Below are 27,531 nucleotides of genomic sequence, written 5' to 3'. Positions count from 1 at the left end.
CTTTGGTTTCTTTCTTTCTCTTTTGCTCCAGATGAATTGAGACCAACAGGTGTGTCTTAGATGGCCGCTTACAAGTTTCTAAGACCTCAGATGCTACTTACCAAACTAGGATATAGAAATAAACTTTATGAACTGTTACTATGCCAATTGACCAAGATGTCCCCTGAGACTATGGTCCTAATCCTTCAAACCTAGAAAACCAATCCTTTGAGGTGTTTGGAGTCATGAAGTCACTCCTTACATGACTTCAGCAAAACTCAATGCTGTTCATTTAAAGAATGTCCACAAGCCTGAAAATATGTTTAGCACATTAGCCAACAAAGAAATGCAAATCAAAACTGCAATGACATACCATTTCACTCACACTAGGGTGGTGAAGGGGAAAAAAAAAACCCAGGAAATAACTAGTGTTGGAGGGGATGTAGAGAAATTGGAACCCTCATCCATTGCTGATAGAAATGCAAAATGGTACAGCCATTGTAGAAAACACTATGGTGTGTCCTCAAAAATCTAGAGATAAAGCTGCCATATGACCCAGCAATTCCACTCCTAGGTATATAGCCTAGGGATCTAATAGAAGTGACAGGAACAGACACATGCACACCTATGTTCATTGCAATACTGTTCGCAATAGCACAAACATGGAAACAACCTAAGTGCCCATCAATGAATGAATGGATAAGTAAAATGTGGTACATATACACGGTGGAATACTACTCAGCAATAAAGAAAAATGAGTTCCTAAAACATCTTGGGGCACAGATGAACCTGGAAGACATTATGTTGAGCAGAATAAGCCTAAATTAGTCACAAAAAACCAAATATTGTATGTTCTCACTTTTATGAAATGACACGAACAAGTAGATATACAGCAGCTGACGTTCATTAGTGGTTACCAGGTATGGTGAGGGGAAAGGGGGACTCATTCTCTAGACAGTAGACACTTGTTATTTTTGGTGATGGGAAAGGTAACACTGAATGAGAGTGAAGTATACACAGCTTGACGAAAGTAAATGATGTCACTAAAAAAATTCACTAGAAGAAAGGACCTTTTGATAATTGCCATGGCATATATAAGTGCTACGGCTGCTAACCAAGAGGTTGGCAGTTCAAATCCACCAGGTGCTCCTTGGAAATTCTATCGGGCAGTTCTACTCTGTCATATAGGGTTGCTATGAGTCGGAATCGACTCGACGGCAATGGGTTTTGGTGGGATGGCATATATAATTTTGAAACAACAGCAACAATGAGCAAAAAATATATGTGCAGGTATAAATATATGTATGTATACATATAGCCTAATGCTGTTGAGTCGATTCCGACTCAGCGATCCCATAAGACAGGGTAGAACTGGCCCATAGGGTTTCCAAGGAGCGGCTGGTGGATTCGAACTGCCAGCCTTTTGGTTAGCAGCTGTAGCTCTTAACCATTGGCAGATTTTGGTGTCAGGGGAGGAGGAAGATAGGGCATTTGGATTTGAGCCTGCTGTGTCTGAGATGCCTCTTAGACAGCTACGAGGAGATGGTTCGCAGACAGACAAAGCTGGAGTCACAAATGTGTTGAGTGTGTACTGAAAGCTGTGCAGTTATTGCAACCACATGTCATGTCTTTAAGCACCATCATGGGTGAGAATGTGGGTAGAGAAGAGACAAGGTAGGAAGTCTGAGGCTGAGACATGGGATGCCCCGGTAATTTGAGGTCAGCTGGGGACTCAAGGGGAATCAGTCAGGATTTTGAGAAGGAACAACCATGGGGTCCCAGGAGATAAACGGAGAGGGCTTGGGGGAGGTGCCCCACTCAGGTCAGGTAAGCGGAGGACCAGGAGCAGGTGAGTGGACTGGGCAGCGTGGAGGTCAGGGTAACCCTGACCGGTGGTGTTGGTGGAGAGGTTGGGAGCCACATTCTGGCTGGAGAGGGTTTGGAGATGAATGGTGGAACGGATGTGGAGACGACTTTTTCTGAGCATTTCTGGTAAAGGTGATGAGAGAAATGAGGCAGGAGCTCAACGGGGCGGGGGTGGGGGGAGCGGAGGGTCAAGAGTGGTTGTTACAGACTGAATTGTGTCTACCCAAATATGTGCTGCAGTCCTAACCCCTATACCTGTGGTTGTGATCCCTATTGGAAATAGGGCTTTCTTTGTCATGCTAATGAAGCAATCTAGAGTGAGTCTTAAACCAATCACTTTTGAGATATAAAAAGAACAAATTAGGCACAGAAGCAAACAAATACTGAAGAAAGGGAAGGAAGATAACATGCCATGTGAGATCACCTAGGAATCAAGGAATGCTGGGCCTACAGGAACAAGACAGAGATCTTCCTCCAAAGCCCACAGAGAACGAACCTTCCCGTAAGAGCTGGTGCTCTAAATTCAGACTCCCAGCCTCCTGAACTGTGAGAAAATAAATTTTCTGTTCTCTAAAACCACCCATTTGTGGTATTTCTGTTACAGCAGCTCTAGGAGACTAAGACAGTGATAGAGGACTAGGTGTGGAGTGGGTGCAGCCCTGCCAGCCAACCTCTTGGAGACTGCCACGTGGAGAACAGGGAACTAGAAAGAACTGATCTATTTCTTGGGTGAAAGTAAAGTCCACTGACAGGCATTAACTTGATTGTGGAAGGCAGAGACTTTGAGAAGCATTATGCCCTGTGTGCCTCTCATGTCTTCCATTGGGCAGTCGGTGTGCCTGGTAGGGAGATGGATCTCTTTTCTCCGAGGATGACTGTTGATGTGGCTGAGGGTGGCACCGTGGTGAGCGCTGCTTGCCACTGTGGTGCCTGAACTTGTGGAAGGGGGTGGATAGAGGAAAGTCAGGGCAGCTTGTGCCTCAGGTTGCCATTCCTCGCTGCCTCCTTTCTGTGGTAAAGAGCAACTTGCTTCCTGTCCGTCCAGGGAACGGGCAACTCTGTAGGAGGTGTGGGGATGGCATTGTCTGCTTGCTGGCCAAGGTGTCATGGAATGACCCTGGGCTCAAATGCTGGATGGACCACGTGACCATTGTTATATTCCCGGAAGCTTGCCTCCTGCGGTCCCGGGACCCCGTCACTTGTCACTAGCTTTCCTTTTCTCCAGCTTAGGTGGGCTGGGTGTTACAAGTGCAGCTCCGAGGTGGCAGTGTGTCCCACCTGGCCCGGGTCCAGGCTGCTGAGCCACGTGGAATTCATCACTCTTCTGTAAGACAACGTAGCCTCCTCCACTTCTTCCACCTCCTCCTGCATCCTGGTAATGTGCGCTCCCACCCCCGCTCCAGAGAGCTGTATACACATTGTCACGAAAACCTGGTCTAACACGGCATCCGGGTGTGCACACAGCTCTGCAGCCCTGAAGGCCTCTTGTCCTTGAGATTTTTAGCACCAAGTGTTTTCTACTGCATGTTCTCTGTTCTTGTTCCTGCAACCTCTTTTCGGAAGCAAGCCTTGCAGAAAGGGCCCCTCTCCCAGGCTGCATCCTCCCTGCAGTTGGGCTCTTGGTGGCTGAGGCCCTGTCCTCAGCAGTTCTGGGCTGTGGCCATAGGCACCGGTGGCTTCTATTCTCAGAAAATCAGTACCTCGGATGAGTGCTGGCAGGTCCCATGTACTAATTAGTTCTGTGCTTGTTGCCATTCCATTCGTTTAAAAATTGGCATCCTGGGATCTCACGTCCCTCAGTCGCATTGACACTGGCCCTTGGGGCTTCAGTGGGCGCCATGGCATCTGCTATTAGGAGCCCCAGAATAGCTGCTCCTGGTCTGGGGCTGCTTTTACTGCAGAAAAAAGCCAATGGCCCTGCTCCCCACAAACCCTCCGCTGCTCTGCACGCAGCTGAGCTTGAGTCAAAATTCAGCTGCAGATCGAACAAAAAAGCCTTTTTTCCCTCTAAAATCCGTCAGTTCAAGTTGAAAGGCTTCGCAGCTGAAGCCGGAGTTGTGAGCAGCAGCAGCACAGCCTGGGCTGTGGTTGGAATTGTCATTTCTGTCATCTCCAGCCGGGGGACCAGCCCTCGGAGACCTCCCCCTCTTTAGTTGGTGAAGTGGAAGTTTTGGAATGGATTGATCTCCCTGTGTGTGTAGTCAGCGTTATTTTTAGGGTGGGATGATACTTGGCGTGCTCCTCCTGGTTACAGGCATCCCGCTAATCCCCAAGCACCTTGTTAAACATCCTGAGTAGCTTCAGTGCCCCGCAGGACAGGAGCTTCGAAGAACCAATACTCCCCCTGCCAGCTGGAGTTCAGGCCTTCAGGCCTCTGGTCTGATCTGAGATGTGGCGAAGGCCGACAGTTGTTTAGTAATCCGCCTCGACTGAGCAGCTCTGGACGATTTGTGGACACCCTGCCCTGCCCTGCCGCTTGGAGCCCATGACAGTGGATGGGGGGCACAGCTCGGGCTCTCTTGTCCGCAGGATTAGGTTTGGATTCCAGGCTTTTTTCTTTTTCTCTATCATTTGTTTTATTTATTTATTTATTGGTTGTTGAGAATATACACAGCAAAAATATATACTGTCATGGATTGAATTTTGTCCCCCCAAAAATATGTGTCAGCTTGGTTAGGCCATGATTATCAGTATTGTGTGGTTGTCCATCGTTTTGTGATTGTAATTTTATGCTAAAGAGGATTAGGGTGGGATTGTAACACCACCCTGACTCAGGTCACCTCCCTCATCCAATGTAAAGGGAGTTTCCCTGGGGTGGGGCCTGCATCACCTTTTATCTCTCGCGATAAAAGGAAAGGAAAGCAAGCAGAGAGTTGAGGACCTCATACCACCAAGAAAGCAGCACCAGGAGCAGAGCGCGTCCTTTGGGCCCAGGGTCCCTATGCCTGAGAAGCTCCTCGACCAGGGGAAGACTGAAGACAAGGACCTTGCTCCAGAGCCGACAGAGAAAGAAAGCCTTCCCCTGGAGCCAACACCCTGAATTTGAACTTGTAACCTACTAGACTGTGAGAAAAGAAATACCGTCCACTGTGGTATTTCTGTTATGGCAGCACTAAATGACTAAGGCATATACCAACCAATTCAGGTTTCTACACGTACAATTCAGTGACATTGATGACATTCTACAAGTTGTGCAATCATCCTCATCCTCCTTTTCTGAATTATTCCTCCACCATTAACATAACTTCACTGTTCCTTAAGTTCCCTATCTAATCTTTTGAGTTGCTGTTCTCAATTTGATCCCCTATAGATAGATCTTAAAAGAGCACAGTGTTCAAGGCAGACATTCTTTACTAGTAAAGCTGAACTATTGTTTGGTTTTAAGATGACTTCAGGGAATATTTTTGGTTTAAAGCTTAAAGATGATCTCAGGCAAGAGTTTCAGGGGTTCATTCAGCCTCCATGGCTCTAGAAAGTCTGGATTCCGTGAGAATTTGAACTTCTGCTTTGTATTTTCCTCCTTTTGAGCAGGATTCTTCTATAGAATCTTTGATCAAAATGTTCAGTAGTGATAGCCAGGCACCATTCAGCTCTTCTGGTCTCATGGCAAAGGAGGCAGTTGTTCATGGAGGCGATTAGCCACACATTTCATATCCTTCTCCTATTCCTGACTCTCCTTCTTCCTTTGTTGTTCCAGGCTAGTAGACACTAATTGTTGTACCTTGGATGGCTGCCTGAAAGCTTTAATGACCCCAGGCATTCATCCCCTCCTCTTCTTCTCCCTTTGAATGCCGCCCCCCCCACCCCTTCCCAGGCTCCCAGAGATGGTCCTGCCCTTGAGGTCCACCAGTGGCACCACATCTCTGCCCCAGCTTCCCTGCTGCTCCTGGTGGGGTTCCCACAAGCATTTTCCACATATCTAGCATGCTGTGAGAAGGAGCCCTGGTGGTACAACAGTTAAGTGCTTGGCTGCTAACCAAAAGATTGGCAGTTTGAACCCACTCATAGGCTCTGTGGGAGAAAAATTTGGTAACCTGCTCCCGCAAAGATGACAGCCTAGAAAACCCTATTGGGGAAGTTCTACCTTGTCATATAGGGTACCATGAGTTGGAATCGAGTCGACAGCACCCAGTAACAACGACAGCACGCTGTATGTTTTTCTTTACCTTTTCTTTTTGCTCAATACACGTAACACGTGAATTCTTGTTATGAGCTAGTCACATGATGCACGTGAAGCCGGAGATCCTTTGATCCCTGTCATCAGTGCTGCCCCATCCTGGGCGCACCATTCAGGTCAACTTGAGGTGACTCGTCCTAGATTTCTTACTACAAGTTAGGCACAGGTACGTTTTACAGACCTAGGAGTATGAGGTTGCATGTGTAGTTTCTGGTGTGTTAGTGGAGTCTCACTGTTTGCCTTTGAGGTGGTGCCTGTGAGGGAGGGGCCTTCCAGAGCCTGGGCCCGGGGGTTGTCCCTGCAGCCAGGGTGACCTCTGAATAAAAAAATGGCCCTTGTGGTGGTTTACTGATTTCACTACTAAAGTGGGGCTGGATTATCTCCCTCAAGGATTGTTCTGAACGTCTGAACGCGCTGTCTTTTTCTGCTCCCCTGAGGTCAGCGGGTCTTTGAGGTGTCAGGACAGCACTGTGTTGTGCCTGGCCTCAGGGCTTTGGGACATGCTCTTGGGAGTTCTTCTGCAGGCGAGTCGGCTGGTCATCTGGACAGCGACTGCAGGTGCCCTCCTCCCCCTCCCCGCTTCTGCTCTGAGTGGAGGATGAGCTGTCCAGGCGCAGGTCCTAGCAGCTCGTCGTCTGGCTTACTCTGCTGCATTTTTAGGAGAGGTTGAAACTTGCAGCCAAAGTCAAAGCTCCAGACTTTTCAGTGCATGAAGTCATTAGAGGGAAAGATTAACCACTTCCCTTTCTCCCTTTCAGGGAGTCCCTGGGTGGCACAAACAGTTTATGTGCCCGACTGCTAACCGAAAGGTTGGTGGTTCGAACCCACCCAGAGTTCCTCAGAAGAAAGGACTGGTGATCTGCTTCTGAAAGGTCATAGCCTCGAAAACCTGTGGCGCACAGCTCTACTCTGCACACAAGGGGCCACCATGAGTGAAAGCTGACTCGATAGCAGATGGTTTAGATTTTGGGATTCTGGTCCCTTCAGCAGCGCCTGGGGGCTGAGTGAAAGCAGGAGTGGGGCTGGGAGCAGTCGCATGTTCGTTTAAATCTCCTAGAGTCTGGGGTGAGGGACATGCCTGCCCCATAGCTTGAAGCTCTTCTTCTGATGCAGGTAGCCTCGTCTGAAGGGTGGGTTGGGGCTGGAGCTGTGGCTGCGGCCCAGGACTCGATATGAGTCAGTCGCTGTAGTCCGTGGGACCGGGTCAGCTTGACCCTAGTGCCCACCCCACCTTGGCCCCACACCCTTGAGGGGACAAATAGAGCTGACACACACTGTGATCCTGCTTCCCAGATGGTGGGTATGGTGTGGAGGGTCACCTGCTCTCTGGGGTGGGAGCAGGGGTCCAGTCTTCTGCTCCGTTTGTTCGAATCCAAGCTCGAGCCCTGGTGCTCAGGAGTGTGGGGATAGGTGAGAGCCAGGGCTGGACCGACCAGGGCCCACACACTGCTGGACACTCTGCCATGAGGCTCCTGCTTGAGACCATGGCACGTGTCTGTGAGTGCCCCCTCCTCGGGAGGACTTATTGCAAACCCCAGAGAAACTGCTGGTGCCTACTCTGCCCCACACTGGGGCTCAGCTGCCATTCGTGAGCTGGGTGGACTCGGACCAGCCATTTCACTTCTTTGGGCCTTAGTTTCCTTGTTTATGGAATGGAAACAATAAAAAACAACACTGCTCTGAGCATGAACTCAGACAGGTAACCTGGAGTCGTTTTGAACATTTGAAACGTAGTTTGCTCAGTGCTGTAAATTCTGTGGCAGGCTGGGGCTTGGGTACAGGTCTGGCTGAGGCCGGGGCTGTGGCCTTTTTGCTGTAGCATCTGTCCTGCCCTTCCCATGTGGTCCCAATAGTGAGCTCCCTTGGGGCCCACACCCTCATTTACCATGAACCCCAGCTCTCCATTTAAGTGCAGAACTAGGCCTACCTCCAGGGACTGGCTGGGCCTGACTGTGCCTTCTCTCTCCTCCAGGACCCCAGAGGACCTCTCCAGGTTTATTGTGGAATTGCAGCAGAGAGAGCTTACCCTGAAGGAGAAGAACAGCTCCATCACCAGCAGGTAGGCCTGGCAGCCCCAGCGAGACACTCTGGGAGGTGTGTGTGCTTTGAGACTTTGGATGGGAGTGGGAGCCCAGCTGGCTGTGCTGCACCAGCCGCCAGCCTTGTCTGGGAGCAAGTGTGAGCCAGGCAGGAGGTCAGGAGTGACTGTACTCTGCTGCCATGTGGCAGGGAACACACCTGAGGCCGCATCTTGCTGGGAGTCTCAGTGCATGTGGAGCTGCTCTCTGGGTTCCTGGGAGCTGGTTCCTGATGCCCGGTGTCTGTTTGAGAAAGGAAGAGCAGGGCTACTTCCATTTCTCCAGCTGACGTGTGGCCTCTGGCGACCTCCTCATGTGTGACAATCAGGACCCTGGTTGTGGCAGTGTGTGAATGTGTGTGAGTATGCCTGTGTGTGAGTGTATCTCCGTGTGTGTGTATCTGTATGTGTCTCTGTGTATCTGTGTGTGAGTGTATCAGTGTGTCTGTGTGTGTCTCCGTATGTGAGTATGTGTGCATGTAAGTGTGAGTGTGTGTGTATGTATGTTAGTATGTCTGTGTGTGTGCGTGTTATACTTGTGCACTCAAGGAAGGTTTGTAGGGGATATTAGAACCGCCAGGATTCCTTTGGCTGCAAATAGAAGATCTTACCCCGACAGATGTTAGCCATGAGGAGGTCCCTTTCCCTGCCTGCCAGGGAAACTGCATCTAGGTCCTGGCCCTCTCTGCCCCGTCTCCACTATTCTCAACATGTCTTTGGGCTGATACTCAGGTGAGGTCTCTCGGGGGGTCGGGTGGCTGCTCCAGGCTCTGGGCGTCACATCCAGGGGCAGAGAGAGACGTCTGTTTCTTGGACACTTTCTAGGACCTCCATGCCAGCAGGCCCCACCTTGTGCCTCAGTGGCCCAAGCTGGGTCTGCAGGAATGTGTGGAGCCATCTTCCAGCCACTGATTGTCAAGCAGCAGCCCTGTCCTCCTGAGGAGATGGCCTTTTAATAATTTACTAGTAGCAGAAGAAAGGTTTTCATATTTTGGGGCGGGGTTGATGTCGCTTTGAAAATTGGCTTCTAGAAGCATCCGGTTATGTTGAACATAATCACATCAGTTTAGTTTAAAAACCTCGTGGTGACGATTGCCTTTTGCTTTCAAAGCCCCTGTCAGATGAAATGGGCATTACGGGTGATTTGAAGTTAAAGCTCTCACGTTTTGCCAGGCGATCCTTTTCATTTGACTTTGAATTTGAAACAGAATGAACAATTAAGGGAGAGGAACTTTGTCCGTGTTTTTCTTCTGCCAAGCAGCTGGGTTCTTTCTGGAACTGCCTGCTCTGGCTAGTGGCTGGGTGTGCAGTGCCCATCAGGTCGTGGGTGTGACTGAGCCACCCCACCTCCTGGGAAGGGCTGCCTTGGGGGGTCGACTTCAACAACTGGGTCCTGCCTGCACTAGAAGTGGAGGAAACAGAGTTGTTCCGTGTCCTTGGGAGGCTGAGGGCATGAGAACTTAACGGGACTAACGTTTGGTGACTCTTTGTCCAGCCTGTAGGGGTACCTGTGTCCTGGTCTGTACAGCTGGACTTGCTTTTGTGGGTGCTGAGTGCTCTGAAGGTCCTCGAGTGTGTGGAGGGCTGTTCGGGGGGACACGACAGCTACATGCAGGGCGGGGGAGGCAGGGACAGACCCCAGGAGGCTAGGGCTGCTGTCAGTGGACTTAGAGGAAGACTGAATGAGCGCTAGACTGGAGGGCTTGGGCTGTGCTGGGAAGGACCTTCAGCTGCGGTGGCCCGGGCAGAGGTGTGAGTAGACGGTGGTCTCCCACACAAAGGAGTGCTGCGTCATCAAACAGATGGAGTCCCAGGCCCAGAGCTTGTCAGTGACCTGAGGCCTCAGCATGGGCAGTGGTCCCTCAGCGAGGGGCAGGGGCTGACATCCCCACCCTCTGTCCCTTCCATCTCCTCAGGGAGTTCTTGTGAGGAGTGACCTTGGTTGTTGTCCCAGATGTGATGAAGTTGGGGCAGTCAGGTAGAAGGATGAAAACCAAAGCCCATTGCTGTCGAGTCTGTTCCGACTCATAGCGACCCTATAGGACAGAGTAGAACTGCCCCATGGAGTTTCCAAGGAGTGCCTGGTGGATTTGAACTACCGACCTTTTGGTTAGCAGCCATAGCACTTAACCACTATGCCACCAGGGTTTCCAGAGGGGTGAGGACCTCACCTATTAGTGTGCTTGGGGCTGGTGGTTTGTAGGGGCCTGATGTGTCCCATCCTTCTGCTCCCAGCCCAGGGAGCATAAACCAGGAGAGTCTGACTACTGAGAAGGGCACAGAGAGGAGGTGGGTGGTGCTGGTGGAACACTCCAGCGTGGCCTGGTGTGCTGTCGGGAGTTGGAGTAGCGTGCTGGGCTGCTGTCCTCTCAGTGGCAGGACCACTCACTGCCGCCACCCCTGCTGCTGCTGCTGCTGCTGTTGAGTAGATTCCAACTTATGGTGACCTCATGTAGCAATAAAATTGCTCTGTAGGGTTTCCTAGGGTGTAGTCTTTCTGGGAGCTGATCTCCAGGTCTTTCTCCCGTGAAGCCACCAGGTGGGTTTGAATCACTAAACTTTCTGTAAGTAGTTGAGCACTTAACCATTGTGCCACCAGGGCTCTGCTAATCAGGGTATTCTTGGGTCGGGGGGTCGGAAAGCCTTGTAAGGGTGAAACAGCGGATTTCATGTCCACACATCTTGTCAAGGCAGTTTTGTCAGAAGTTCAGATGAAGTGGGAAGGAGGCGACTTGGCCCAGGTCAGAGTCAGATATAAGGCCAGCACCCGTGCAGGCAGTGGTGCAGATCTTGAAGGGTTTTCACAAGGCCTTTCTCATTAAGAAAAAAAAGAATTAAAACAAGCACCGTTTTCTCATCTCATTAAAAGGAAACGCGATCTTAGAAGAACGAGAGCGGTAAACTCACCACCAGAATCACATTAGGTCAGCCACGGGCTGTAGCATCCTCCAGACTTTTCATCATGTCTCTGTAAACCAAGGGGCCCATACTTCATATCACTCGTCACAAGAACTCCCTGAGGAGAGGGAGGGGACAGAGGGTGGGGGCATTACCCCCCACCCAGCACTGAGGGACCACTGCCCACGGGCAGGCCTTGCATCACAGACAAGCTCTGAGTCCTTGTTGACATAGCACTCCCATGGGGAGGAGACCACTGTCCACTCACACCTCTGCCTGGGCCACTGCAGCTGGTGGTCCTTCCCAGCACAGCCCCAGCCCTCCCGTCTAGCGCTGATTCAGTCTCCCTCTATGTCTGCCGACAGCAGCCCTGGCCTCCAGGGGTCTGTCCCTGCCTCCCCGACCCTGCACGTAGCTGTCATGTCCCTCCCCCCAGAGTACTACTCCCAGGATGCAGCCCTCCACATGCACAAGGACCTTCAGAGCACTCAGCACCCACAAAACCAAGTCCAGCTGTGCAGACCAGGCCACAGATACCCCCACAGGCTGGAGAAAGAGTCACCAAACATTAGTCCTGTTAACCTCATATGTCCTTATCTAATGTTTGAACCTAATAATTTATCGTGTACATCCGTCTCTGCTAGTAAATGTTTGTTCATGTCATTTTAGTAGCTTCGTAACACACCATTGTGTGGCTACCCTAAACTGTTAGCCCAGTGCCTGGGTATTTGCGTCTTTTTTCTAATACTTTGCTATTATTAACAACGCAGTAATAAACTTTTTGTAGCAAGACCTCTGAACTCTGTTTCCTTAGGATGAGCTCCTGAATTGCTGGGTCAAAGGTATGCATATTTTCAGGAATTTGGCCTTTAAAAGACCCAATGGTCCTCCACAAATGTATATCAACCAATTTATTAAAATGCTTCAAGGAGCAGAGAGACAGTGCCAGTCTTCAGGCATAGATTAAAAAAAAGTCAAAACCAGTTGCCATTGAGTTGACTCCGACTCGTGGCGACCCCATGTGTGTCAGAGTAGTTTCCAATGGTGGGTTTTTCAGAAGTAGATTACCAGGCCTTTCTTCCAAGGTGCCTCTGGGTGGATTTGAACCTCTAAGTTTTTGATTAGTAGCCTAGTGCGTTAACCATACGTACTACTGCCCAGGGACTCCTCACGCGTACACAGCTGGATATTATATAATTTTTGTTTGTTAATTTGATATGTAAAAGGTAGTACTTTCTGTAGTCTCTTTCTTGATGAATTCACCACTATTCATCCAATGCCTTAGGAAGCTATGAACTGCCAGCAGAACGAACAGTTCAGTCTTAGCAGAAATACAACTGGAAGTCTTCTTAGAAGCGGGGATGGCGAGATTTTGTCTTGCTTACTTTGGACACGTCATCAGGAAAGACCAGTCGCTAGAAAAGAGCGTCATATTTGGCAAAGTAGAGGGTCAGCGAAAATGAGGGAAACCCTCGAAGAGATGGATTGACAATGCGGCTGCCTAGTAGACTCAAATGTACCAATGATTATGAAGCTGGTACAGGACCGGGCAACGTTGTCTTCTGTCGTACATAAGGTCACTGTGAGTTAGAGTTGACGTGAAGGCACTGAACGACAACAGGAAGCTGTCACAGACCCCACGACTCCTTTTTGAAATCTCACATGCAGTGAGTCAGTAGGTCCCGTGGACTTTGTTTCCCCCGTATCCCTCCCATGTGCCTGTCTCCTTCTCTGTTTCTTACTGTTGCTGCCTTACTTTAGCTTTTCATCAGCCTTTCTCCAAAATTACCACGACTGCATTCCAGCTTACTTCAGGAACACTTGGAAGCCCTTCTCCCCCTGGTTTCTGAGTGAAAGCTGGCGGCTGGGCGAGATTCTCACCCAGGCTTCCTATGAACCACATAGAGGGAAACAGAGCCCCCTGCACTGAACTGCGCCATGTCTCAGGGCTTTCACCTGTCCAAAGTCACCAAGGATCGCAGACCTGGATGCTCCCGGGGTCATGGCCAGCTCAGAGTGCCTGCTGATCCTCCTGGTGCTCTGGAGGGGTCAGACCCACCCTGCACGCTGCTGCTCCGTCCATAGGTGCCGGGCCCCAGGCACTGTTTGGTGGGTATCTTAGGCTGGGTTCTCTAGAGAAGGAAAACCAGTAAAGTGTATAAATATATACAGAGATTTATGTCAAAGAACCAGCACATACGATTGTAGAGGCTGAACGTCCCAAGTCCCTGGTTCAGGATAGAGCTTCTCTGGATTCATGTAGCCACAAGAGTTGGTGAACCCAAGATCGGCAGGTCAGAAGGCAGGGCACTTGCTCACAGGCTGTGCATATCAATGAATCCTAAGATTGTCAGGCAAGACTGCAAGGCTTCACCTGATTCATGTAGCTGCAGGGGCTGGCGAACCCAAGATTGGCAGGTTGGAGGGCTCTGCTCACAGGCTGTGAAGATCAGCGAATCCCAAGATCAGCAGATAAGTTGATAGCTCAAGTCCCAAGAACCAGGTCAGACAAACAGGAGGCAGCTGCAGGATCCAGAGCAAGCAAAAAGCCAGAACATTAGCTTGTATTTGGATGCAGGCCACACCCCCCAAGGAGAATCCCTCTCAGCTGATTGGCCACTCACAGCAGATCCCATCATGAGAGTGACCACATACAAACACTGAGAATCATGGCCCAGCCAAGCTGACACACAAGCTTAACCATCACAGAGGGGTCGGTTCTTGTTTAGAGAAGGGCATGCCCACATCGTTCCTCAGGGCAGCTGTCCTCGTGGTAGGTGCTTTCCTGGCACCCCTGGCCTGTAGCTCCTCTGTTGCCTCCAAGGGTAAGTGAGGCTCTGCATAATAAGTCATAATTCTTAACGTGGCTGCCTTCCTGCTGCCTGTGCAAAGTGTTTAGGCCATCCTCCGAACCATCTTGGAATGTAATCAGGGCTCACCTCCTCTGTCATGCTGTGTCTGCATGAGTTATGGCACTTGTGAACATCCAGAGACCAACAAGGCCAGTGACAGGCACGGAAGATTCATGATGACCAGGGACCTGCTTTCTGTGCATCTGAACACGTTTCACGCTGGGCCTGGAACACCACAGGTGGGGGCCTGAGAAGCTGCCCTGGCTCTGAAGCCAGCTGCCTGCATTTGAGTCTCCCTCCACCCTGCGTAGCTCATTGTCCTTGGACAGTTTATTAGCCTTTCTCTGCCTGTCACAGTGGTGATGCTGTGACTCTCAGGGTGTTGTGAGAGTTAAATGAATCTTCTTTGTAGAGCATGCGGGCTGGTGCCTGGCGCACAGTGAGCAAGCTGTGGACTGCTTCTTAGAATTATCATCGTTGGCACCATCTTCATTGTTTTCTGAGGTGGCAAGGAAGTGTGCCTTCTGGGAGAGTCAAGGGCTAGGCAGTGGTGAGTTTTCCCCAGGCTCCAAAGGGGCAGAGAAGGTTCTTGTGCTTAAGGCCGTACTCTCAGTTGGTGGTGTGGTCCTTGGCACATGGTTGTTGTTAGCTACTGTGGGCTCGGCCTGACTCAGGGCAACCTCATGCACAGTGGAACAAAATGCGGCCTGGTCCTGCACCATGCCCACAATCAGTTGTGGATTGGACCGTTGTGATCCATAGGGCCTTCACTGGCTGATTTTTGGAAGTAGATTGCCAGGCTTTTCTTCCTAGTCCATCTTAGTCCAGAAGCTCCACTGAAACCTGCTCAGCATCCTGGCAACACTCAAGCCTCCACTGACAGACAAGTGGTAGCTGCTTATGATGTGCACTGGCCAGGAATTGAACCCAGGTCTCCAGCATGGAAGGTGAGAATTCTGTCATGGAACTACCACTGCCATCCCAGGAGAGTCTTTGTGGGGGGGGCCTATACTGTGGTGTTCACCTCCAGTCCGAGCCTGTTCTGCCTCGGTTCTCACCACGATGACTCCTATGCTGTCGGGGGGAGACCCTGCGGCCTCCACGGACACCCTTGACTTCCCTGGAGCAGGAGAGCAGAGCCATCCATGATGCCGCTTCCCACAGAATTCTCGGGTCTGGTTGTTTCCCAGCCCACCTTGTGGCATGCTGTCAGCTTCCTATCTGAGGTTTGAGTCGCCAGAGCGTGTGGTGACCATGCTCTTCCTTCCTGGACCTGGACGCAGCCCACCAGTCTCCACCTCAGGGTAGGCCGGGACTTTCCCGGAGTAGACTGAGGCCTACCCTGTCCCCTCAGCTCTGGTGTCCGTTACCTAAATGGGAGCTGGCAGGCAGTATCTGATGGCTGCATCATGCGTTTCTCAGCAGTGCGTCCTCCATGGTGCAGGCTTCCTGGAGCCATCTCGAACCGTTAGCCTTGAGCCCTGCCTCTGGCTGTGGTGGCGCCAGACGGGGAGGGGACTTCTTCTAGCCGAGCCCCCTCCATGCCTGCTGGCAGTGTCTCTGCTCATCGATCCCCTGGAGGCTTAGTTTGGGGGTCCTGCTTAGGGCTAAGGATGGAGCACCCCAAGAGCGTGTTTGTCCTCTTTCTGGGATGCAGGGATGAAATGGTGCCGGGGCCTGTCAGGTCCTCAGGTGTGTGGTGTGCTCCCATACGTCCCAGGCACTGGCGCAGAAGCTCCGGAAAGCCCCACTGGCTTGCACCTCAGCTTGTCCACCTGTGAGTGGGCACAGTGATATTTCTGTACCACTGACTGTGTCCTGGCTTCTTGCAAAATGCGCAAACTCTGACATACCTGGCCCCTACTTGCTGCTTCTGTGCGGATGCGAGGAGCCTGGCCTCGGCTGTGACCAGTGCCCTCTGTGGGATCCTGTGATGGTGGTGGGTGGGCTCTGTGTCCATGCTGCCCAGTGCAGCGACCACTGGCTTGTGTGGCTCCTGAGCACTTGCAGTGTGGCCAGCCTGACTGAGGAGCTGGGTTTCTAATTTAATTTAATGTTTGATTATCAACCTGAGGTCATTGGCTTCCATATCACACAGACCAGTGTCCACAGTTCAGCTCTGCAGTGGGCTGTCTTGAGCACATTCTTGACCACCTCCCTCCCTGCCACCCCATCTTTCCAGCTGGATTTGTCCCCCAACTCCCCCATGGGTGGGCATGCTGTGACCGCTTTCTCCTGGAGGGTGAGCGTTGGGGTCACCGTTTTCCCTCTCGCACCTGCCCCCCAGCCTGCTGTGTCCTCTGAGACTACGTATCAGATGGTGCTGTACCTGCCTGAACCCTCCTCATGGCGTCCGTTTTCCTTAGGGGCTCCAGGTTCCTTGTGCTCCTGCCCCATGGACTCTCTAGGCCCTTTGTCTCTGGCTTTGTGGGGCCATGCCAGCCTCCCCCGGGTATGAATGCCCGTGCCCAGCCAGCCTCCGCGCGGGTCTCCCAGAACCTCCTCCACGAGGCCCCGTGCCTCCTTCAGCCCCTGGCAGCCCTCGCTGACCCCTCTGTATTAGATTTCCACTAGAATGTGTATCATGTAATCAAGTTATCTTCATCGTGTGTGCATTGGTTTAACTTGTCTCCATTAGTGTGGGACGTAGTCCTGGCAGCAGCGTGGTTCATGGTGCGTAGTGGACATTCGGTAAATATTGAATGAACGAGTGCATGAATAGGTGACTGAGTGAGATGCCAGAGGTAAATGAGAGTACCCTCTTTCTGGTCACACAGGCTGTAAACCTGGGGCCTTCCTCGATGTTCCTGGTCACACCCCATACCCAGACATTCAGAAAGTGGTCCTGGCTCAGCCTTCAGAATGCATCCAGGGTCTGACCACTGCTTACCACCCCTGCCACCATCACCTTCATCCTCGCCTGGACCGTCAGACTGCCCTCTGGCTGGTCTCCCTGCACCCGCCTTCGTCGCCTCACCGCCTGCCTTGTGCTCAGTGTGAGATTGCACAGCAGTGAGATAGCCTCTTAGAACTCACATCAGACTCTGGGCTTTCCACCTCTCCCCAAGAAAGGCTGTGGTGCTAAGGATGCCCACAGGGCCTGCCGCTCCAGACCCCCACCCCACCCTGTACCTCTCACCTCACACCTGCCACTCTTCTGCTCACCTGCACGGCGAGAGGCCTCTTTTCTGTTCCAGAACATTCTGTATGACGCGTCCCCTCTCTTTCCTCAAGCCTCTGCTCAGATGCTACTTTATTAGAGAGGCCTTTCTTCCCCGCCTACAAAAACAGTCATCTCCTGTCTGGTATACCTTTCCTCCTAAGCTGCGTACATGCCCTTCACAGCTATTATCACCACCTGACACATTGGCTTGTTTATTTAATCTGTTTATTATGTTTCTCCCAATTAAAATGTGAACTCCATGGGGCACAGGCTTGAAGTAGGTGCCGTAGATATTTGCTGATGAATGAGTGACTTCCCACCCCCAGGTTCTCTGCCTGCTCTGGAGTGCAGGCCAGTGCGATGACTCTCAGGCTTCTGGTTCCCTCCGTCCAGCTGCTTGGTTGTGGGGCAGGCTGGGAGCCCTTAAATGGCACCATTGTGCGTGGATGTTCCAGGGTACTCATCTCTTCATCTTTCCTCCCTTCCTTTGAGGGTTTGCTTTCCTGATTGGCTGGGGCGGTGCAGTCGAGGTGGATGGTTGGCCCCTCTGTTGGCCTGGCCACTGCTTGTTCTAGCTCCATCTGTCCTTAGCCGTGCATCACCTACTGGGTTTCAGGCTGCAGCAGGTTCGTGGTTTGAAACCATCCGTGCAGTGTCCCACCAGAGAGTAGAGAGTAGACTTCTGTGTTTGCTTTACACCTAGGTGATGAGCTGTCTATTTCCCCTCAGACAACACCTGGGAGGCTGCCTTTGTTCCAGGTGCGTGACCACGCTACGATGGAGCAGCTCAGGGCCCTGCCCCAGTTTATACACAGCCTCCGTCTGAGCGTGATGGCGTGCGCAGAGCATCTTAGCTCATACACTAAATCTCCACGGGGAGTCTGCGGTGGGCTGGGACCATGCGGTGTAGGAGGCCAAGATGCGGTGACCGTCCTCAGGGAGGAATTCCGATAGATACGTGTGTGTATACTGACACAGACACGCAGGTAAACACATGCCTGGACATGCACACATGTACACATATACACACGTGCATCCACATACACATAGAAGTGGTGAGTGTCCCAGGAAGGAATTCAGATAGATGTGTGTGTGTGTGTAGACAGACAGACAGACACACATTCACACGTATATACACACGTCATACACACACATATGTGCACACACATACCGTATATGTATATGTACATATATAGACACGTATACACACTTGCATATATACGTACACACGTGCACACAAACACACACATACATAGCACACACATGCATAACATACATACACGCGTACATACACCTCATACTACATACACAAATCATATACACACACGTATACCGAGACGTTTGCTCAGTGGAGGGAGGATGTTCATTTTCTGGCTACAAAGTAAAAAAGTGGCTTCTGAGCTAGACCTTACAGTACATGGCCAAGATTTTGCAAAAACACACAGCAAAAAATGGCCTAAGTGATGCCCCGAGGTCTCCCCTCTGGACAACAGGCCTAGCACACCGCCCTCTGGGAGGGCAGTGAGGGCCACCCAGGCTCACTGCACCTGCATCCAGGGCCCCCACAGGTCAACAGGGTCAGCAGTGAGCCCGCTTGTCCCCTTCCTCACGGGGAGGAGTGAAGGGGCTGAGACAGGGCCCACAGGGTACTACCCGAGGCCACACTTGGGCCAAGCCTTTCTGGACGAGCTTTACCCGAGGGGTCAGGTGCTCAAGGGATCACGCTAGCCTAGTGGTTGGAGCTGTCGCTTACCCCTGCTGCCCAGACACGGTGCTGGTGTCGTCGCTGCACCCAGTGCCAGAACTCCAGCCCTCATTTGGTTTCACTTGTGCTGTGTGCTGCCTCTTCCTGTCCAGGACTCGTGGCAGGAGAGATCCCACAGCCCCTCTGCTGGCCACCAGGCAGCGTGGGGCGTGGCCCAGAAGGTGCTGGTTCCTGCTGCAGTGCCCAGATTGGACATGAGATGGTGCCTCAGCCTTTGGAGCCGTCTCCTTGCTCCATCCTTCCAGAACCACCTCCTGTGGCCTCCTCAGTCGGAGTACTGTTGCCAGGCCCATAAATTCCATGGCCAATTAGAGAGAGAGAGGGAAAGATGGGGAGACAGAGAATGAGAGAGGGCGAGAGGGAAACAGAAAATGAGAGAATGAGAGAGAGGAAAAATGAAGGAGAGAGAAAGGGAAAGAGAAGGAGGGGAGGGTAGGAAAACACAGGGGAGGTCCTTGAGGTGAGTGGAGATCTTTCAGGGGTGCTCTCCTGGAAGTTTTTGTTTTCCTACTTTCCTGAACAGCCGTTCTCAGTCCACTGTTGTTTCCTGCCCTGTGTTAAGGGACCCCAGGGACAGGGGCATTGACCCCGCTGGGTGAGGCTGGGCCCTGGACAGCAATGTGCCTCCCTGCCTTTGCCCGAAACTGCCAGAGCTGGTTTTCTTCCTCGGATGCAACAGTCTGACTTCTTTCCCTGACACAGGCCCCACCCTCACGAGAGTGGGTCCAGTCCTGGACAGAGGAGACCGGCTGGTCCCTGTCATCTGCACATACTGCTGGTGCCCTGCTGTGCCAGCCAAGCCTAGGAGCCAGTATTGGTGTTGCGATGGAGGTATAGGCACTTAGCATGCACCCTAGGGTGGGGCCTGGCCAAGGTATATGGGGTCAGTCATTTAGACTGAGGCCCTGACCCTGACTGTGCTCTGAGCATTTGGTATACTCTGTGAGTGTACCTCCCTCACAGGTGTGTTTAAGGATGGAATTGGAAGTGTATGTGGAAGTCCACTGCTGTGTTTGGTTGTTATTGGGGGCTGTCAAGTAGTTCTGACTCCTAGCGACCCCATGTGACGGGGTAGAACTGCTCCGTGGGGTTTTCTAGGCTGTAATCTTTACAGGAACAGATTGCCAGACCTTTCTTCCATGGTACTGCTGAGTGGGTTCAAACCACCAACCTTTAGGTTATCAGTTGAGTGCAAACGGTTTGCACCACCCAGGGACCTTACATTCAGTACCTGGGTATTTTTAATTTCCCAAAAGGTAACATTTGAGTGTGGTTTCTGTCCGTTGGGAAGTTTCTCGGTTGTGAATCTGCTGCATAACCTTTGAGTAGCCCCTCAGCCGAGCCACCCAGCTTCCTGAGTGTAAAGAACTGCCTTCTGATCTTTAGGTGTGTATTCCGCGTTGGTGGGTCTGGGGGCCCTGACACTGTCACTGCTGCTCCAGGATGTCACGCTCTGAGCAGCAAGATTGTCACTGCCCCAGAGGTCTCTGTCTGTGGTCTGTTGCATGGAGGTGGCGTGGTCACTCTGTCCTCTGTCAGTACTATGTATGAGGTCCCTGACGTGCTGTAACCACCTGGGACAGTGGCAGAAAGATTGGAGCAGATGGGGGCTTTCCAGGGGGAGTCCGTTAGCCTTGTGCCCTCAGGGCCCCTCTGGTGGCCACACCCCAAAGTGCTCTCTCTGAGCAGGTATAAGTGAGGCCCTGCAGCCCTGCCAGCCGCCAGCAGGGCTCTCAGCTCCCCTAGTCCTGAGGGCCCTGAGCCTCCCTGTGGGCATGTGGGAGGGAGCCCAGCCTGGCCCAGCCTGGGCTCAGAGGCGAGTCCTTCCCCTCTGATGTGTGTCTCTGAGGTGGCCTGCTAGGCCCCTCAAGGTGATGGCATCCCTCCTGGCACTTTCCCATTCTCACGCTATCCCTCCTGTCTTAGCTGAGCTTAGGAGGACCTGGAATCTCGCCTGGCTGCCCTTCACAGCACTCTTCCCGGCAGGGTGATGGCACAGCCATGGCACTGATGCTTGTGTAGGCTGGGGCTGCATGGGCCAAGAAGCTGGGCAGGAAGACTAGGAATGGCTGGAGCCTGGGCCCTGCACAGACACGGGATGCGGCTGCAGTCAGGGTGCTGCATGCGGGACGCTGCTCCAGGCCCTCGTCCCAAACAGGCCCATGCCAGCCATGGTTGAGATGGGAGATGCGGCCGGGCCTCGCCTGCCACTCCCACCGCCTGTGCTGCCTCTCCCTCGAGATGAGCCGCATTAATATTTCACACCCAGCCAGTTTTCTCACACGTTTTGCATTTCCATGTTTAAGATGGTATTTACATATTCATGGGCTTTTTAATAAGTTTTCATTGTTAGGGGAAGTAGAATAGCATGAAATGTGAGACTCCCCCTTCTATTCAAGCTCTGGAAACATCCTTCATCCCCAAACGAAATGAGTTTCTGAGCAGTCGGTTCTACTGTTGTTGCTGTGGCAGGATTGTTCCAGAAGTCAGTGGGTTCCAGTGGCTGAGGACCCTCCCCTGGGCCACCCTGGGTTCGGCGCGTCAGCTGGCTGGGGCTGCGGTGGGCAGTCTGCCGGCCAGACCTGGCGCTCCTCTGTGGGTTGGGGCTGCTGTTGCCCCCTTGCCCTTCTTCAGGAGGAGAAATAGAAGGTAGACGAGACTCCTCACTGTGGAAGTGGCTGCGCTTCACCAAAGTCCAGCTGCAGCTTCTGGTGTCGGGGTGGGTCTAAGCTGCTCCCAGGTGTACTGCGCCTTCCTCCCTCTTCCTCCTCCTCCTCCCCTCAGGTCCTCGATGTCTCTGCGTGTGCACCACTGCGCTGGCTGGGCCTGGCACTGTGCCAAGACCCCCACCCCTGTCAGATGGGGCATGTCCTGGCTGCTGTCCCTGGGTTTGGCTCTGCTGCTGTCGTCTCACAGTCTTGGGCTCTGGTCTGTTGCCAGGGGGTTTCCTCATCCTGGCGTAGGTACTTCAGGGACCAATGGTGGGGCCAGGCTAGAGATGTCCCAGTGCCACAGCTATGGCTGAGGGGAGTCAGATCCTTCTGGCTAAGGGCAAAGTGCTCTTTAATGGGGGTCGCTGTTATCAAGGAGTGGGCTCTGCGGTCCTGCTGACCCGGCTGCTACTGACTGAGGGACTGATTTGCTTCTATGGCTGACCTTAATTTCCTCAACTGTAACAAATGTTTAATCTCATCCATGTAGGGTTTCTTTGAACCTTGTATGTAACCAACCAGCTGCTGTTGAGTCAACTCTGACTGATGGCAACCCCATGTGTATCAGGGTAGAATTGTGTTCCACAGGGTTTTCATGGCTTATTTTTCAGAAGTAGATCACCAGGCCTTTCTTCCAAGGCATCCCTGGGGAAACTTGAACCTCCAACCTATCAGTTAGCAGCACAGTACTTTAGCCATTTGCACCACCCAGGGATTCTACCTTGTATGTAAACCAAAAAAATCCAAACCTACTGCTTTTGAATGGATTTCAACTCATAGTGACTCCATGTGACAGAGTAGAACTGCCCTATACGATTTTCTTGGCTGTCATCTTTACAGAAGCAGATTGCCAGGCCTTTCTTCCATGGCACCTCGGGTTGGGTTTGAAATACCAACCTTTTGGTTAGCAGTCAAGCACTTAACCATTGTGCCACCAGGCCTCCTTTACCTTGTATGTGTAGTAGGTGCTAAATAAATGTCATTTCAATCTCTGACTTGGTTGCTGGGAACCAGATTGCTTTCAGCAAAAGGAGGTGGGACCATGTGTTTCAGGGGCTTTAGTACTGGCGGTGGCCTGGGCAGGTCCTCGTTTGTATTCTTGCCCCTGACTGGAGTTGTCTTAACCAGCCGGAAATATGTTCACACTCCGAACTGCCACCTCTTCATGTGTTTTTCCCTCAATTTTGTCAGTAAAATCTTTTTTTTTTCCTCAGAGCTCTTCAGGGTCAAGTAATTCTCTCCCTGGCCACTTGGCACAGTGGCTGCCCACTTCATTAGGCATAAAGGGCTCCAGAATTTGGCTGTGCCTGTGGGGAACAGTTGTGCCTCATGTCGGCTGAAGCACCGGCAGCCAAGCAGGGCTGGAGAGGCCAGTTGAGGCCGAGATAGAAGTGGGCTGAATTATTAGATGTTCGTGTGAGAGAGAGGAGGCCTCACTCCGGGCCACTGTGTCCCCATTCCCTTTTTCTTCCATTTCGGAACCTGTGTTCAGCTTTCCTACATTCTCTCTCCCTCCACAATGGTGGCTTTCAAACCTAAAATTGAAATGGAGCTGTAGTGACCCCCCTCAGTCATGCTTGAATGCCTCAGGCAGCCATGTGTCTCAGGGGCCACAGTGCAGGGCAGGCAACAGCCCTGCGTCCTGTTAGCTGTGTGACCTTGGTCATGCGGCTTAGTGCCTCTGTCCCTGGGGTCCCGTTGGGTGGTGCCTTCTGCAGGGGGTCACCCTTGCCATCATCATTGTCGATACACGGAAATGAGGGGTGTCCCCCATGCTGCCCACATTGTGCTGACCATCCGGTGAATGCGGAGGCCCCTTGATGGGAGGCAGGGGTCTGAGGTCAGTGTGGAGAGCCCTACCCTAAGGGGGCTTATAATGTAGTGTTATGAATTGTCTAAGTTCCTGAGGTGTGAGAACCAGGATCAGCACAATGCTGGTTCCTGTGAGGCAGAGGTCAGGTATATCTCCACCTTCCCACTTCTCCAGTATTTCTGACACCAGCCACTCCCCCTACAGCACGCTCTACTTCTCAGTTGGGTTCAATAATTCATTGTAACGGCCATATAGAACTCAGGCCGCACTTATAGTTATGTGGTTTGTTAGGGAAGTAACAGGCTACAACTCAGGGTCAGGATCAACTTGGAAGTAACAGGAACAACTTGGGATCAGGGTCAGGAAGCACACAGGTGAGATCTGGAAGGTTCCCCAAAGTGGAGAGCACATCCCTCCCTTCTTTAGTGCAGGACAGCTTCTGACCATGGTAGCTCTCTCAGCTGTTCTCTGCCATCGGGCCTCTCCACCACTAAGTGGCCCAGCTTGCAACCAGTATAGCAGCTTTGGGACCACACTGCTTCCACCTGGCTTTGCTTCTCTGCCAGCCTAGATCTTAGCTGGCAGCTTTCTCAGTTTTAGCCTTTTTTACCAGGCCTGGGAGGGGTTTCCATGTCCCAAAGGACATGCTCCCTTCCGCAAGGCAAGAGGCCACATAAAGGAACTCATTGCCCCAGAGAGCTGTACTGGAGGTCATGCCTACTTCAGGCCACTGTCCAGCCTGTCTGCAGTGGCATGGGGGGCTGTGCCTCTAGAGGGTGGCCTGGAGACCTGGGTGTCACCACATACCAGCCCTTCCTCCACCTGGGGACGAGATGGTGTTGACCAGCTGTCACTGTGGCCCCAGTGCTGGGTAGGGCAAGAGATGACCTGAGCAGGTTGCAAAAGGAAATGAGAGGGAGGTACATAGAGTTGTGTGAGATCCTTGCATCTCGTTTGAGGTTCAGAAGAGTAATGTGTGCCTGCTACTCTGTGATGCTTCTGCTAGGGAATAGGGAATGCCTTACTGTCATGGATTGAATTGTGCCCCCCCCAAAATATCTTTTGACTTGGCTAGTTCATGATTGCCTTGTATGACTGTCTACCATTTTATCATGTTGTGATCTCCCTGTGTGTGGTAAATCCTATCACTATGATGTAGTGAGATGGATTAGTGGCAGTTGTATTGATGAGATCTACAAGATGAGATAGTGTCTTAAGCCAATCTCTTTTGAGATATAAAAGAAGCGAGCAGAGGGACACAGGGATCTCATACCACCAAGACAGCAGCACTAGGAGGAGAGCATGTCCTTTGGATCTGAGGTTCCTGCGCTGAGATGCTCCCAGACCAAGAGAAGAGTGACACATCACAACAACCTTCCTCCAGAGCTGACAGAGAGATAAAGCCTTCCCCTGGAGCCAGCACCCTGAACTCGAACTTCTAGCCCACTGGACTGTGATAGAATAAACTTCTCTGTGTTAAAGCCATCCACTTGTGGTATTACTGTTACAGCAGCACTAGATGCCTAAGACATCCACACAGCACCCCAAAGAGAGAAACGCTACCTGGAGAGAAGAGGGTACTGGCTCTGCCACCCTGTGGAAATGGACAGAAGCTTCTCTGCTGGCCCCCAAAAGGTGGTATTGGAATCTAGATTTCCTTAAACAGTGGGAAAAACGCAAAGAATTGTGTAATATCTGAATGTTGATTATTGTTTTAAGAAAAGATTGAAGGGGGCAGGGAAGGGAGCCCTTTACTTGGTGCCTTGAAATGTCTGTTTCTTTATTTGTTTTAAAGGAGTTAGCAGGAGGGCAGCCCAGCTTAGAGCACACCCACCTCTGTGGCAGGTGCCTGAGCAGATGGTCAGAGCGCTTCAGATGGCTGCCTGACAAGACTGGGAGTCGATCCTATGGTGGGGCCCTGACATAGTCCCATGTGTGTGGGGTCCTGGATGTGCTGGGGCCCTGGACATGTTGGGGTCCTAGATGTACTAGGGTGCTGGATGCAGAGCCCTGGGCACCGTGGAACCCCAGATGTGTTGGGGTTCTAGACATGGTAGGTTCCCGAATGCATTGAAACCCTGGATGTGTTGGTGCCGTGGGCACGGGGCCCTAGATGTATTGGGTCCCTGGATGTGTTGGGGCCCTTGGCGTGGTGGGGTGTCCTGGGCTCATTGGAGTTCTAGACATAGTGAGGTCCTGGATGCATCGGGGCTGGGATGAGTTGGGGCCCTGGGTAGGGGGGGTCTTGGTTTCCAAGCCCAGTCTCAGACTCAGCACTTTGGAGTCTGGAGCCTCCATCTGTGGAAGCTCAAATAGGTGTCACTTTGACACTACCTCCAAGCTCCCAGTCACTTTGTGGGAACTTTACCAGCCCTGAGTCCCAGAATACCCTGCTCAGCCGTGATGCCCAGCCAGCAGCAGCTTGTTCTGGAGAACAAGCCCAAGAAAACATACATATCGATCCTCCGTGGACAAGGGCAGGGAGCTGCTTTCCAGCCCGAGGTGCAATCAGGTACACTTTTCTGCATGGCCGGCAAAGCATGAAATGAGCCGCCCTCCCCCTCAGCCACTCAGAGCCTGTCAGAGGGGACACAGTTTCGGGTAGCTGCAGGTGCCTCTTTCTCTGAGGTCAGGCTGGGCCTGGCCATGGGGTCTGCTCAGTGTACTTGGCCAGGTCCGGCACCCTTGGGGTGCTGGTGTGGCTGTGTCAGATAGGTGGGGCACACTGGTCTGAGAGCGGGCATTTTATCACCCATTTAAGGGGCTTGTGCTGTGTCCAGTACTTCCGAGGGGTCCTCTAGGCCCTCCTCACAGCTGTACGAAGTGGAGCAGGGTCAGAGTGGCAATGGTGCCCAGAATGTGACATGTATTACCCCCCTGGCCTCGTGCTTGCCTGCCTGTCAGTGTACCTCCCTCTAACTGTAGTTACCTAAGGTCACGTGCCCCCCCCAGAGTCTAGATGTGACTTGGGGTGTCTGTCCCCATAACCTGGCCTCTCTGCTTGCGCTGCCTTTCTGGGCAGTGCTCTTCAAGGCTGGCTTGCCTAAGCTTGCTTCTTCGGGTCATGAGACCCCCATTCCTGACTGTTATTTTTTTCAGTACTGTATCAGAGGACCGTGGTTTGGCCGAGTCTGCAGGAGGTGTGGCACTGACTTGGCTGTGGCGGGCAGTGCTGATTAGGCCTGACCCATCCTGAGGGCCTATCTCTCCCTCACTGGACTTTGCTTCCAAGAGTTTGAAAGAAACGGGAAGTATGATCCCTGCCCATCCTGTGAATCACTTGTTGTCTATTGCTGTCAAGTCGAACCCTGACTCACTGGACTCCACATGTGCAGAGTAGAACTGCAGTCCGTGGGGTTTTCAAGCCTGTGACCTTTTAGAAGCAGATCACCAGGCGTTTCTTCTGAGGTGCCTCTGGGTGGACTTGAGCTTCCAGCCTTTTGGTGAGCAGCTGTGCGAGTTCACCATTTCTACCACCTAGGGACTCCAATTGGGAGGAAACCAAAATAACCAAACCCATTGCCGTCAAGTCGATTCCTACTCATGACAGCCCCATGTGACAGAGCAGCCCTGTGCTCCCTGGGGTTTTCAAGGCCGTGACCTTCCCAAAGCAGATTGCCAGGCTTGTTTGCCGAGGGGTTTACCAACCTTTAGTAGTTGAGTGCTAACCATTTGTGCCTCCCACCCAGTGACCCCGTAAATCAGTCAGAACGGGAGAGGGCTGAAATGTGTGGCCCCAGTCCTGGCTGCGCTTCCTAAATGCTGGGACCTCACTGGTGCACAGGCCTTGGGGGAGTTGTATGGGGACACCCTGAGGGTGCAGGTCTTTGGACCTCACCTGCAGAGGCTCAGATCCAGGGCTTTCTGCTGAGTCCATTCTACCTCTCTCAGTACACAGTCACTCACGTTCATCCTGAGTGCAGACAGAACTGTCCTTCCTCGTGAGTCTGCACCTTTCCTGGCAGTGTGGAGAAATGAAAGCGCTCTGTCCTGAGTGCCTGCTGGCCCCACTAGTGTGGGTAATCACTTCTCCCTGTTAAAGCCATCTTCCTGGCCCCTGACATCTGAGCTCCTTCCCCGTGTGATTTGAGGTGTGTGTGGCCCTCAGGCCTGTGTAGGGATAAGGGGGTTTGGGTGCGAGCGGCCCCATCTTGTGACCAGAGTGTCAGCAGCCTGGTGTTTGGTAGAGCGGCACTGTTGGGACAGCCACGATCCATGGTGAGGGCGACT

The 27,531-nt window shown here is 52.2% G+C and overlaps 1 protein-coding gene across 8 annotated transcripts in view; it reads left to right on the top strand.

The window, feature by feature from the left end:
* The window catches only part of MAD1L1 (mitotic arrest deficient 1 like 1), a 492,384-nt gene that overhangs the window by 76,545 nt on the left and 388,308 nt on the right, over positions 1–27,531 (top strand). For all 8 annotated transcript variants that reach the window (XM_064295955.1, XM_064295956.1, XM_064295957.1 and 5 more), the window contains one exon: positions 7,995–8,081. In XM_064295955.1, the coding sequence (XP_064152025.1) occupies positions 7,995–8,081 (87 nt within the window). The remainder of the gene's footprint in view (positions 1–7,994; positions 8,082–27,531) is intronic.

The sequence above is a fragment of the Loxodonta africana genome, chromosome 12, assembly GCF_030014295.1.
Source record: "Loxodonta africana isolate mLoxAfr1 chromosome 12, mLoxAfr1.hap2, whole genome shotgun sequence".
NCBI lineage: Eukaryota > Metazoa > Chordata > Mammalia > Proboscidea > Elephantidae > Loxodonta > Loxodonta africana.
Note: the sequence above shows the minus strand (reverse complement) of the source record. Positions and strands in the feature narration are given on the sequence as shown.